Source organism: Silene latifolia, chromosome 8, assembly GCF_048544455.1.
Source record: "Silene latifolia isolate original U9 population chromosome 8, ASM4854445v1, whole genome shotgun sequence".
In the NCBI taxonomy this organism is placed as follows: domain Eukaryota; kingdom Viridiplantae; phylum Streptophyta; class Magnoliopsida; order Caryophyllales; family Caryophyllaceae; genus Silene; species Silene latifolia.
In genome coordinates this window covers 63683126-63698245 of record NC_133533.1, presented here as the reverse complement: position 1 = coordinate 63698245, position 15120 = coordinate 63683126, and the positions used below count along the sequence as shown (strand labels likewise).

The 15120-nt window shown below is 39.0% G+C and overlaps 1 protein-coding gene across 1 annotated transcript; it reads right to left on the bottom strand.

The window, feature by feature from the left end:
* Window positions 1–353: 353 nt before the first annotated feature.
* On the bottom strand, window positions 354–1016 carry LOC141595284 (uncharacterized). Its single transcript, XM_074415250.1, has 2 exons — window positions 776–1016; window positions 354–658 (listed from the first exon to the last, which is right to left on the bottom strand). The coding sequence occupies exons 1-2, from the start codon at window positions 1014–1016 to the stop codon at window positions 354–356; spliced, it is 546 nt and encodes a 181-aa protein (XP_074271351.1).
* Between the last annotated feature and the right edge of the window lie 14104 nt (window positions 1017–15120).

The window sequence follows — 15120 nt, the reverse complement described above, 5'->3', positions numbered from 1 at the left end:
ACACCTAAGAAAAAGTAAAATGTTCGAAAATCAACTCAAAAGTTTTAAACTCCGGGTTGCCTCCCGGTCAGCGCTAGTTTCAGATAGGTCCCAGCTCGACCTCTCCTCATCATCTTCAAAAATAGCTAAATTGCCCACAACAAGGCTGCTGACTGAATGAAGTCCCCTCAGCGTCCATGACCTTGACTTTAGGCCTCCACACCATCGCATCAATCGAAGAACAGCGACTTTTTGCAGCGTCATTGCCCCCACTTTTGGCTTTCTCGCACGCTTTCTTCTTATGCGGCATAGCGTCGTCCGAACCTCCACCTGGGTCATCAATTCTTACCATTCCAGTCTCCAAATTCAACGTATCATGCCTGCCTCCTTGGTCTTTCAACCTGTAAAGACCTGTAGAAGGAGTAACAGAGAGATATTCCTCCAACTTGCTCCCAAACTGGCGGAGGTTTCAAATCAACTACAATATGTGACACAATAGAAGGATCGGAAGGAACCCCATCGGGTTCCACAGAAGGGATAACAGTAGGCTGGGCAAAAACCAAGTCTTCTCCTCCTACCTGAAAGGTAAGTGTCCTAGCCCCGACATCTATAATTGCACCAGCAGTGTGCAAAAATGGTCTCCCTAAGATAATAGGAGTACGGGTGTTCTCGGGTATGTCTAAGACAACAAATTCAACGGGAATAAAGAACCTCCCGATCCTCACAGGTACATCTTCTAAAACTCCTAAAGGCCGTGATAAAGAATGGTCGGCCATCTGAACTGTCATGCTAGTACACTGAAACTTGGTCAAGCCTAATCTCTTAGCAAGAGATAAAGGTAAGACACTAACACTAGCACCTAAGTCACATAAAGCGTTGTTAATTAAATAAGTCCCTATATGACATGGTATAGAAAAACTACCCGGGTCATCCAATTTCGGTGGAGTCTTATTCTGAAGAAGTGTGGAGCACTCCTCAGTCAAAGCCACCGTTTCAACATTATCTGTATTCCTCTTACATAAAAGAATTTCTTTCATGAATTTAGAGTACGAGGGTACTTGGGTAAGTAACTCGGCAAATGGAATATTAACTTCAAGAGCTTTCAAAAGATCGACAAACCTGCCGAATTGTTGTTGCTCCTTTGTCCTCTATAGCCGGCCTGAAAATGGAACTTTGGGGTTTATAAGCATTATGTTTAATTGTAGAATTATCGTCTAAATTAGATTTAGACAACAATTTATCATCCCGAGCATCAAAGTTACTCGATCGAGTAACGTTTCCTCTCGATCGAGGACTCTCCTCGGCAATTTTACTCGATCGATCACTTTGGGTTACTCGATCGAGAGCCTTGTTTTCTGCAGTGCACGATCTAGCACCTTTTTCTCCTCGATCGAGCGTTTCTTCAGAAAATTCACTCGATCGACCATCAGAAACTGGTCGATCGAGTAGTTCCCGTGATTTTGCTGCTTTTTCGTCAAACAACGCCTTCCCCTGAACAGTTGCTGCAACTTCCGAGTGTGAAAATTCAGGATTCTCAATAGTCAACTCAAGTCCTTCATAAGGAGGACCGCTCCCTATATTAAAAGCATATACCATCTCAAGACGCCTGAAAGTTCACTCGGCAAGTACTTAAGCCAAATGAGTCCCAAGTAGCTCGATAACGGCATCTTTAGCTTGCATAATCTCTTGCGCTTGCAGCGCAAGTGTCTTCACTATAGATGTCAATTTAGCAATTTCTTCTTTCTGTTTATCAGGAGGAGGGGTTTGTTGTTGCGGCGGCTAAACAAAAGGAGGCTTTTGATAGCCTCATTGCTGAAGCGGATGTGGCGGAACATATGCAAAGGAATGACTAGCTTGTCTATGCTGCTTAAACGCATAGACTTCGTCGTTCTCTGCCAGACAAATAACAGCATTGTGCCCCGCAGCACCACATCTCTCACAGTAGACCACCTGTTGTGCCATAGTGTGGAACTGAGGTGGACCACCCCAAGATTGTCTACTCTCCAGCTGGTCAGATCTTGCATTCTGAGCTTCGAATTGTGCTATAATCCTGGAGACACTAAACATCTTGGCAGAAGAATCAAAGGTACTTAAGCCTTCCCTTTGATGATTTTTCTCCTAGAATCATGTCTAGGTAGGACCAATCAAAACAAAACTAGAAGAAAAGATAAGAACTGCCTCAAGGAATAAATTCCTCGAGGCTAAAGACAGGAATAAAAAAAGTAAATAAAATAATTGCCTCCCCGGCAACGGCGCCAAAATTTGACACGGCTATCACAACCCTATCAAAAATAAAACCAACCGGCCTAAACTTATGCAGCAGAGGTAAGTCGGGTATCGTATCCACAGGGAGGCGGTTACTATCTACTTGTTATTCGGTCTGTCTACGGTCACAAAATGGGGGTTTGAGTTGTTTGACTAAACTAAGAGCAATAAAAGTAAAAACAATTAAAAAGGGAAGAGTAAAAGGGATTGAGATAAAATAGAAAGAGAGATGCCCGGATATCGGTTCACCATGATAATATGCAAGTCAGCTAAAGGTAAGTCAGTCGGTATGATGTGAGAAGGGTGAAGGAAAGGTCCTTCCGGTCCGCTATCCGCCCTAAAATACTGTTAACTTAGCTTCCGTCCTGATTAGAGTAGTCTATTGTTCATAACAGGTCTATTCATTCCAATCTTCCGATCTAGGTCTGAATTTAACAAGTTTAATTACTTCAGTTGCATGCATTCAACCTAATAATTACAGTCATATTGCTATAAAACAATTCTCACAATAAAATCTCATAAACTGATTAAAGCATCATCGTTTTACCATCATGGCTCCCCTAATCCTAGCATTAGAGAATTTAGCTACGCATAAATGTACATAAAACAATAATGAAAGATTAAACAATACTAAACAAGATATAAAGATGTGCAAAAGAGAATTAAATTAAATAGAAAGGGAGTAAGAGAGATTACACTAGTAAAAGATCCGGAACAAAATAGAAAAGCGAAGTAACGTCGAACCATTTTTGGTGAAGGGGGAGAGAGAGCCCCAAACCTAATTAAGTCTCTCCTATTTATAGGAAAGATAATTATTCAACCTAAATACGATAATTAGATATTAAGTTAATAAGTTCTCGCAGGAAAATATCACGTCAGATGACAAAGTACTCGATCGAGCACTTTGAAACAACTCGATCGAACAACTTCTTGCAAAAACCTCTCGATCGAGGAACACCAATTTGCTACCTCTCGATCGAACACTAAAGTACTCGATCGAGCACTATAGTACTCGATCGAGTGCTTTCCAGCGCGTAATTCCTGCTTCGCGCACTCAACTTCAAACGGCTGCCATTTTTTCATTACTTATCGAAAACAAGCGATTTTCATGGCTTTGGAAAGCTAAGAGGAGAAGATTTCATCTCCAATTAGAATCACTTGATTATCTGTTTTAGAACTCGATATATGGCTCTTCAAAGTAAGCACTAGTAATTTGAAGCTCTTCCCTTGCTCGCCTAGCTACCTTACTTCTACGCGCATCACAATTAGTAGTTTCCAAGATCCGACTCAATTCATCTCCTAAATGCATGCATAGGGACATGTTCTAAGCTTGATTCCGCTTCTCTTTGGTTCATTCCTGCAAATAGGACAAGAGAGACCAAAGTAGACAATTCGGGGGACATTTGTAGCTAAACACTACGAAATATGCATAGAAATGCGTGCATAAAGGACTTTAAAAGGTTATATAAAATGCACGCATCATGACCAAAGTAGTGAGAACTAATGTGGCGATGCTTGATTGTATATTTTTGCTATTTAAGTGGCTGTTTCTTTGTGTTTAATTCGAAGCTTACCATGTTAACATGTTTGTGTAAACATTATGATATATACCAATATTTGTTTATTTTGCTCCATATGTGACCATTGTTGTTAACAAATGTATCAATGTTTGCTCAATATGTTACCATTTTAACTAAGAAATATATAATGTTTCCTTTTTTAGAAGATTATAAAAATGTAAGTTTTCCTAACATAAATTAGCAAACATGATTAAATATATATTAAATTGTTGGTGTGACCACTTTACCTGAGGAATGTCCCAATGTTATGTTTTAAATTAAACTTAACAAGTAAACGTAATAGACTAAACATGGCGACATACAAGTGATTGTTGAAAATGTGACCCCCTTAAGCAAGAGCAATATATGTCCAAACCAAATTTGTGACAATTTCTGCTGAGAAATGTACCTATTTTAGTTTTATTGAAGGTTATAAAAACACAAGTTTTGGCAACATAAAGAATAAACATAGTGACATATAAGTGACTGTTGAAAATGTGCCCCCTAACCAAAGATAACATCTGCTTGATAACATGGTAACATTTTTGAACATCTTCAAAATGTAACTACATTACTGTTAATACTGTCACCACATTAGTCTAACATGTCGCAACATTAGTAGATCATAAGTTGGTTACAAAACAAGAAGTATTTCACAATCCATTCACACCATGAAGCACTAAAAGGTGTGACCCAAAATACTACATCATTAACAAAACGACCAAGTACAAACTCTTCATTATTACAAACCGACAGTTACATTAACGGCTTGTGCCTCTTCTTCATTTGTTCTTGCCAGGCTTTGGGGGACGGTTTGGGGGACAGGCGATATCCCTAGCGCAATTATAAACGGGGCCTCCTGGTGGAAGGTCTCTAGCACGAGTGTACCTGAGCTCGTAAGAGCGGGTTATTGCTGGTTCGTCAATGTCATCTATCCCCAAGTCAAACGAGGGTGAGAGAACCACGTTATCCAAAGCTTGGTCCACCTAATCAAGCATGGCAATGAAGTCAGCATAGAATACGGGGTCGTTATCCAATTTCTGCGTGAAGGTCTCTTCTGATTCACCTGCTTCTCCAACATATGCCTGCTGCTGTTGTTGTACCTCCTGAGACGCGATAGGATCCCCCTGCATTTCTGCTGCCATTTGACGATGCAAGCGTGAGACCAACTGTTGGTTCCTCTTTAACTGATACCATTTCAATACACACGCCTACACTTCGACAAATATGGATTACATAAAAGTCAATTGTAAGTTGGTTCACATCCTAAAATAAGAGCATCAACTTAATAAGATCATCACATTTGGTCTACTAACAAATATATGTCACCATTTTCTAATTATACATGTCACCATATTAAACTAAGCTGAATACACTACTATAATGTTCAGCTGAATTAAACACACCTACATATCACAACTATGATGGTTACATTTTAACACTAAATTAGAATGTCACCACCTTTAGTCAGAATGTCACCATCTGCAGTAAAATACGTAAGTATTTTAAGTTTACAACACACTCAACATGCTGTCACATTTCAGAATACAACACACAAAAATTCACCTTTGGTTAAAAATCTGTCTTCATATATTATATAGTATCAATGATATTAAAAAAAGCAAGATAAGTTCTAGGACTTACGTCTTTATACTAACCGCGGAGTTCCTCATCAGTAGGGAAGTCATCTGGGAGCAGGAAAGACAAACACTTACACCCTTGATCCTTTGCAATGGTGCTTTTCTAAGCTGGACGAGCTCCTTCTTTCACAACAACTTCCACTTCAGGACTGACACTTTCAACCGTGAGCCGGTAGAATGACTTTTCCCAATAAATGGACATCGGGTACATCTTGAGATCTCACACCCTTATACCAAAGCCCCTATGGATAGTGTAAGTCTTGCATTCTTCCTTAACTCGCGCCTTCATTGCATCATAGGTCCAATGTCTTATCAAGGGGAGGGTAGTTTTAGCAGGCTCACCCCTCCAAACCAGTCGGTGAAAGTAGAGTAACTGAAAAAACATTAGGCAGCCCCACATGCTTTTGTTGTCGTTATGCTTCCATGAATCCACAGCATAGTCAAAACGATCAAGCACGTAAGAGCATCGGTCCATGTTTGGAATGGCAGCTACATTTTCTACTGCACTAATCAACCTCACGTCAATACGGTTGTGAACTGTTGGGACCAAGAACGATCCCATTACAAAAAATACAAATAATTTCCTAAAGTCTGACCACCTTGTACCAATTTCAGAATTTCAACTTTCACCTTGTCCAATGATATATCTTTCTTCAGCAAAGCATCGAACTTCTCTCTCCAAAATTGCACCAACTCTTTATCATCTGTTACAGTCGGCATCGCCTGATTCGTACACGGTAACATGAACACATCATAAACATCATGTTTACTTACTGCGAAATGGACAAACCTATTAAACAATAACAGCCTTGTATGTGTATCATAACGCTCCAACAACCAATCAACTATAGTATGAAGAAACTTAGATGCCTTAGGCTCCAAAAGCCTTTTGAACCAAAAATATCTTCGACGTCCTTTCTCTGAGTTGTCGATAAGTGCTCAATGACATAGTGTAGGGAAGTTGGTGACCTATGCCCCTCGACCTCCTTCAATTTCCTATATCCGGACACAATTAATTAGTCATTAATGAAAACCGTTAAGATATTAACAGTTGGGCTAGACACAATGGTCACATAGTTTAAAACTAAAGGCAACATACGTTCTTTCCTTTCTCTGTCTTTTTTTTAACCACCGCACTCTCGGTTGACTTTCTCTTCGATCTTTGGCCAACCTCCACCTCCTTCGAACTTTGTCCAACAGTTGCCTTTTTCTTGTCCACTTTCAAAGGCTCTAGTTGCACATGAATATTTGCGGCATCAGAATATAAATGTTAAGACATATGCTCACATTTCAGAATCAGTCCCCAAAATTGCTATAAAAACACTCATGTCACAATTAATTCCATTATGTCACCATGTTCTAATTATAGATGTCACCATATTAACCTAAGTTGATAACACTACTATAATGTTCACTCACTTAAACACGTTTAATATCAGAACAAGATGGTCACATTTTAATACTAAAAAATATGCCATCATATTTCCTAATTATTGTTACCATTTTCGGATGATGTCACATTCTTTCTAAAATAGGTACATCAACTCAATAACATGATCACATTTCTACTACTTATAAATATGTCACCATTCTAGAAGAGTAAATTAATAATTACTTCCTTTTATAAACCACTTTTCTAAAATAACTCCCTTATGAAAACGTTTTAATAATTTACTCCCATAAAATGTTATCAGGTTAAAAATTGCACCCATTTTGACATTCCGGTGACATATTCCGTTAAAATTCCATTATTTTGATTTAAAGCATACTTTTATGACAAAAATGCCCTTCTTTAATCTTTTATATATTTCATGTCTTCTCTCTCACTTATACTCTTCACTTCATTCATCCACTTCAACTCTCCTCTCTTCTTATATTTTTCCCCAATTAGGATTGATTGGGGATTTTAAACCCGGAAATTAGGGGTTTTGAATCCAGAAATTAGGGGTTCAAACCCAGAAATTAAGGGGTTTGCTTTTGTCGGGAACCCTATTCGAGAAGCTCTTTGCTTGGGTTGATGGCGGCAATGAATCTGGCTTTGAAGTTGCAGGTGGGTCGAATTGTTGAGCTTCGTTCACTAGCTCGCATCTGGAATGGTGGTTGAGAAATTGGATCGTTGGTGTAGCTCCGGTGTTAGGTTTTCGGGCTATTGATTTGAATTCGTTCTGATGTCGGGTTTTAGACGGAGATGGATGTGAATTGAATAGTTGGTGTGATGATGAATAGTTATGGTGATGATGTAAAATTGTAAATGAATGGTGATTATCTAAATCAATGGCAATGAAAGTGGTAGAGAGGGAAATTGGTTTTGTGAATTGAATTTTGGTGTAACACAAATCCACCATTGTTGATCAGGAAAATGAAGTATAAAAAGTGAAAAGGTAGGTTGTTTAAAGCTAATCTCTAAATATTGATACAAGGGCAAATCGTCATAATAAAAGAATTTTTACCGGAATGTTAAAATGGGTGCAATTTTTGACCTGGGAACATTTTATGAGAGTAAATTATTAAAACGTTTTCATAAGGGAGTTATTTTAGAAAAGTGGTTTATAAAAAGGAGTAATTATTAATTTACTCATTTTAGAATGATAGATGTAGCCAACCACATTCTAAAATAGGTACATCAACTCAATAAGATGATCACATTTGTACTACTAATCAATATGTCACCATTATGTTCATAGATGTCACAATATTAAGCTAAGCTAAGGATACAATTATAATGTTCAACAAACTCAAACATAGGTACTTTTCAAAACTATGGTAGTCATTATTTTAACAACACCACATATGTCACAATGTTAACTAATATATGTCACCATATTAAGATACATATCAATATCAAACTAAAGTACATTATAGAAATGGTACATCCTCTAACAAAAGTGGTCACATAATAAACATGTTATAATATGTCATTATGCATTAAGCATATATGTTATGATGCTAAGTTCAACACAAAACAAGCAAATATAGCTACATATGCCGCAAAGTGGTCACATTATCAACTATCACAATTTGATAGTGTATTATGTTACTGTGTTAAGATGTTGTCATAATGGTCCATTCCTACACTAAGATGTTGTCATAATGGTCCATTCCTACACTAAGATACAACAATCACAATTTGATAGTCTATTATGTTACCGTGTTAAGATGTTGTCATAATGGTCCATTCCTACACTAAGGTGGTAACATTTCATCACAGATACATGTCACAAGCATATGTTACAATTTTATGATTTATTCATCACAAGATATACGGTACATTAAATCATCAAAGTGGTCACATTTTAAGATGACAACATATTATAGCTGTTCATGAGTCATCCCGCCCATTAACCCGTCCCGTCCATCCCGCTTATTACGTGGGCTTGGACAAGTATTTTTTACCCGGAAAATTAAGAGGGCGGGCCAAGCCCAGCCCGCGAAGTTAAATGGGCGGGTATGGAAAACAAGAAAATCCCTTAGGCCGGCCCATTAGGCCCGTTTACTATTTAAATCCTTTACTTTTACTCTTATGAACAAACATTTTCAAAGAAAATTGTATCAATTTTATAAAAATGTGGAACACTAAAATAATACGTAAACTATAAAGGTTAAAATATAACGAAAATATTTATATATTGGGTACCCTTATATATTCTAATTAATAAACCATCTAAATTGAAGTTTCGTGTTACGACCCATTAGCCCTTGGACCGCCCGACTTTTGATTAAAGGGCGGGTAAGGGCAAGGATAATTGGCCCATAATTAAGGCGCGACCCACCCACTAAGATCTTAAAGGACAACTTTTTCCTTCACGGCCCAGCCCATGTCCGGCCCAAACCCGCATTTGAACAGCTCTACAACATATGTGACCATGTTTTAAGCATAGATTTTAACCTGTTAAGAATAGGTCAAACCACAAAACAAAGGTACATAACCCTGATAAGATGGCCACATTTTCAACAATCACAATTATGTCACCATATCTTGTCTATTTTGTTTACATTCTTAAGAATTATAAGGTGATGACATTTTCCTAGAAACACTTAACATTGGCACATTTCTCAGATAAGATGGTCACATATTTCGCTTACCGTCTACCGTGCCTGCCTGTTTTTTGCTCTTCTTTTTTACACCAACAACAGCTGCCATTTTCACGACTTCTGCAAGCGCCTCTGCATACCACCATAACCCATTACTAGTACGCAACAAACATAACAAATATAATATATATCAAAGAACAAATATGATAGGCTTCGCACCTTCCAAACCATCATCTTCTGATTCCGACACGTCCTTCTCCTCTTCATCATTGTCTTCCCTTTCCTCCTCACCACTGACTTCCGTCTCCTCTGAAATCTTCTCTGACCCATCACTTGCTTCACTTTTATCTTCCATCACCGATCTGCAAATTGTAGATACCTCATTTCTGCACCTCCCGCAAACCACCCGGTAATGATTGGGCCGCACGTTTGGTACACAGAACGATTTGTGACAGTTCGTAAGTTTATCGTCAAGTGATCGCTCAAACACTTGTGTCTACCTCATAATCGTCATCTACGCGCCGATACGGTCGTTTTGGTAGTAATTAGAGTACATTTGGAGTCCGGGTCAAAAACCGTCTTCATTTTCTAATAACCGTTTAAAATGCCGAGTCAGAATTGTTCTGGAATGTTCCGGATATGTCTATTCCATATTTTCCAATCTTTTAGTCTTTGGTAAAATATATCGCGAAATTATCATATAAAATTTTAAGGAAATAAGATTAATCCGCTATTCCATAATAGAAACACGGAAATCTTTCTTCCGCAGGAGGAAACCACTGAGGAAAAGACGCAGTAGGTGCTGCGTCTCTTCCAAGAGACGTAGTGCTTGCTGCGCCTTTTCCTCAGTCCTTTTCTGCGTATTTTTCGTATCTTTTCGAGATTCACTTCCAAAGTTTCTCCGAAAATCCTAATTTCCGTCGTGTGATTAGTATAAATAGAGACCTTCGGTCTCACATATTTCTCACGCGAGTGTCCGACCTTCTCTTCTCCCTTTGCATTCTAGACCACGTTCTTACTTTTTGGCGTCTACGTGCTTGAACTTTCGACCACGTAAGCTCGGATCCTTCTGAGTACCAGCCTCGTTTTGCATGACCGACCAATTTGACCAACTCCACAATCAATCAACTTAATCAATCTGTTTAATTCCTCTAAGAGGGCACTTTCGTCGTACATTCGAGTCGAGCATCACTAAACGTTAACTTAGTTCATCTCGTTTCGTCAAACATGTAAGTCTGAGGGTGTATAATCCTTATTTTATTATTGTTATTTATTTTTGTAATCACAATTGTAAGATTTACGTCGAAAATATGCTTAAAACCGATTTGTAAAACCTTATTTCAAACCCTTTTTACGGATTATCAGGAGATAAAACGTCAAGAACGGACGCAACAACTGCTGCGCCTCTTCGTGAGGCTGCCGCAGTTCCTGCTTCCTTTCTTCTTCCTTCGTCTTTTGTTCGTCTTATTGTTCTTATTTTGTTTTCTTTGTTTGTTCATAGTTCATTAACATAATAATTTCTAATATGATAATTCTAACATGTAGATCATTAATAATTTATCATCTTTTAAATTCCCGACTTAAATCCCTTATAATTCATATTTGCTGGTTTTTTTCATTAAAATCAATTCGGGTTTTAGAGATTCGATTCATCCATATTGAGTCTCTGGAATTCATCTTTGATACATTTGCATCTGTTGTTTATCGTCACCATCATTAATTCGTCTTTAACCTAATTAATTTGTTTCGTGTTATTAATTCTCATAATTAACCTTATTAATCTTGTAAATAATTCGTCCTAGTTAGTTTTTATCCATGTTTTATTGTTTTTTATGACCTCAATCACATGTAAATAATCTGTTAATAACTTCTATCCGAGTCAATTATTCATAATCAAGCATTAAATTTACCTACGAATATTAACGAGATGCAGTTCCGGCTTCACATCCAGAACTCAACCCAGGAACAGACGCAGCGTCTGCTGCGCCTCTTCCAAAGGACGCAGCTCTGCTGCGCCTGTTCCCGGTTGAGTTCTGTGTCTGAACTCTCGTTTCTGCCTTGACCTAGTTTATTAGTTACGTATTTAATTTACTATTAATCGTATTATCACCTAATTTCTGTTTGTTAATTTATTTATTCTTTTTTTTCTAAAATTAACCGTTTTAAATATATTTTCGACGTAAATCAATTAATCCAATGTAATTATTGTAATTTTCTTTATTGTACTTTTATTGTATTTCTTTTATCGTATTGCTTGTATGCTCTCACACATAATCAATCTAAATTCCTACTTCGACTCAATTGCATGTTAAATCACGTGATAACCTACTTATTATTAATTCTCACATGCTAGGATTAATCTAATGAATGTTCCATTCCATGCATATAATCGATAACATATCGAGTATAGACAATTTCCCTAATCATTAGTAGAGGCCGCTATCGAGGCGGGCGGGATTAGGTGTTCGATCAAAAGAGCTTCCTAATACGTACCCTCACCCCTTACTCCATATCTCTGTGAACATCCGTGTTCATTGGCATCCACGAGAGTCATTCTAGATATAGAATGCTAAGGGTAACGAGTTCTTGGTGTTCATGTCACTACTTTGTGTCTTGACATGACACGAGGTATTCGAACGGTTTCCAATTTTCCACAATAAATTGGTGGCGACTCCACAAATGCACAAGAAAAGCTTGCTCGCTTTTCGCCCCCATGGGTCCGCGTCCACAGTTTGGCGACTCCGCTGGGAATTAATACACTTACGTGTTGCCAAGGGTGAAACTTGAACAAGGTTAGGGAATAGTTTGTAAAAGACAGTTGTCGATTTTCATAACTCGGTCTTCCTAGACCGTTTTATTCGGCCTTCCTTGGCCCAACCCAACCCATTCGACCAATCGTCCCGTCTAGACGGTCCAAATTCTTATTTGGGCCTAAGGATGGATAGCGATTGACGTCATCCATACCATGGTACTTACTCTTGTTTGTATTAAGGACTTTCACTACTCGAGGAAATGGACTAGGAATCGGCCTTACTCTTGTTTGGTAGGAGCCTCTCCATAGACCCCGGGTTTGATTATTCGGTATGGCAACACACCGTTTAAGCCAAAACCCTTTTAAATGCACTCCCTGTATAAATACTTGTACTATATGTGATCACCATTTCTAAACAAAGCCATGACGATTTTTGTAAAAATCAAAATTTCTTCTCAAAATGTAAAAATTTTGAACATAAGCCCAATATTAGCGCAAAACCAGTCAAAACTCTGTCCAATTGTCGAGTCAAAATTCGGGCCTCAAAGCCCATTTTCAAAACCTCACTTCGAGTCCACTCCTACAACTACACTACAGTTGACTAGGACCAACATTTTCAAACTTTGTCATTTCCCCAAAACTCACTTGACACAAGTGGCACACTCCCACTTCTTGAGTCAAAACATTCCTTTTCAATTAAGTGTGCTGGAATGGTCGATCATGTTTTGATTCGTCGTCGATCTGTTGTTCAGTTTCCAAGATGCCTGACACAAGCGACGTGAGCAACAACCAACCCATGAATGGTAATGATCAAATCCTAGCCGCGCTAGCTCGTCTCCAAGTCACTCAAGACCAAGTGTATGATTGCCTCGACACAATCGAAGGCCGAATATATACTGTGGAAACAAGGTTGCCTTCTCGGGAAAGTGAAGTGTCTGATGAATTTGTGAATGACTTCGAGAATGAAAATCCTCCTATGGGAGCACATGAGGTTAACCCTCCCGTAGGTATGACTGCAGCTGAGAAACGACTCCAATACTTGGAGGAACAATTGATGTATCTCAAAGGGGATGATATCTATATGGAAAACAATCGCAAATATGAGGCCGTGAGCTCCAAATTTCCAACCAACTTCAACATGACGGATATCCCTAAATTCAAGGGGCATGAAAACCCTTTGAACCATATCCGTGCTTTCAAGGATTACATGTCTATCAAAGGCATTAAACCCGAGACGTTCTTAAGGATCTTTCCTTCATCTCTTGACACTATCCCGAGACAATGGTTCTATTCTCTAGACCACAAGAAGATTGCTACCTGGGACGACGCCGCAATTGAGTTCGCTAAGCAATATGCTGATAATGCCGAAATCCAAGTCAACATGCGCACTTTATAGGTTCTCACCCAAAGTGACAAAGAAGGTTTCACCGACTTCCTAAGTAGGTGGAGGAAGACTAGTACCCAACTTGTTGAACGTCCAGATGAAGCTACCCTTGTAGAGAAATTCGTGGACAATTTAAAGCCCATCTATGCGAGTCATTTGAGGTACCAAAACATTAAGACCTTTAAAGACTTAACTGTACTAGGTACAAGGATCGATGATGACATCCGTAAAGGGCTCTTGTCCAAAACGGTAGGTCGTGGATATCAAGGCTCAACAAGTCGTTCTTACGGCTCTACTAGCAAGACTGATGAAGTTAACCTTCTCGAGCCATCTAGGAAGAGTACCCCACCAAGAAAATTCACAAATATTGGGGACACATACTCTAATGCTCTAAAGAGACTGATGAAACAGGGTAAGCTTCAACCCATAGGCCCTACGCCCGAACCAGAAAAGAAATCCAAGTTCTAGGACGAGAATTTGTATTGCGAATATCATAGAGGCAAGGGACATAATACATAAAAATGCTACAAGCTAAAGAATGTGCTTCAAGACATGATTGAAGACGGTCGCCTACCAATACCGTCTGGTGGTAAGCCTAACAACACTAAGAATCCTCTTGGAGTTCTGATGATTACAAGTGACGAATCTACCTTAGATTGCTCACATCTTATCTCCCCAAACGAAGAGGTGATCAATGGGATATGGACGGATAGCGAGAAATATGTCTACCTTCATGATCTTCCCTTAATCAAGAGCGTCGAAAGCATCATAGATGAGATCATTGCCACACTGGGCACAGAAACCAACTCAAATCAGCAAAAAGGATAGAGAAAGTCTATCAAGTGGACGAACAACCAAGGAAGACTCTTCAAGCTCACTACGGGAGAAGGAGAGATGTTCAAAGGAGAACCAGAAGATGATGAATTCGATTCAGAGTCAGAGTCGGAGTCTGAGTCAGAGTCTAGAGAAGTCCCTAGAGAGTCTCCTCCTGTCGTCACTCCCACTCCCCTTGTTTCTCCTAGCTTAGCATCAAATAGTAACAGTAGTTCGGGAAATGTCCCAACAACTGTCCCTTTACCGCCACTGACTACAGAACAGATGGCTTCTTTGTTTCAACTTTTCTCAAATTTTAATATGAATAAATCAGGTTGTGCTTACTCTTTGTGTTATTCTGAATGCAATTCTGTTTATGATGATAATGAGGATGACCCAGACCCAGACTCAATCGAAATACCTCCCTACATAGCCAAAGAAATACTACAAGAGGGGGAAGGGGGACTAGTAATAGAAGATACTGAACCCATCAACGTAGGAACCGAATTAGAACCCCAAGAATTTAGGATAGGGATGACCTTGAGCCCTGCCGAGAGGGCCAGTTTCATAGACCTCCTACACGAGTTCAAAGACGTTTTTGCTTGGTCCTACAAAGACATGCCAGGGATCGACAGGGACATTGCATAACATAGAATCCCGATTAAACCAGGTTTCAAACCCGTAAAACAGAAGCTT

Bases quoted from the DNA above. Each gene is read 5' to 3' on its own strand.
- LOC141595284 (XM_074415250.1), bottom strand. From the start codon at position 1,016: ATGAAAGAAATTCTTTTATGTAAGAGGAATACAGATAATGTTGAAACG. The intron at 659-775 runs GTACTAGCATGA...TTGTTGTCTTAG, and splicing joins AGGCTTGACCAAGTTTCAGT to ACATACCCGAGAACACCCGT.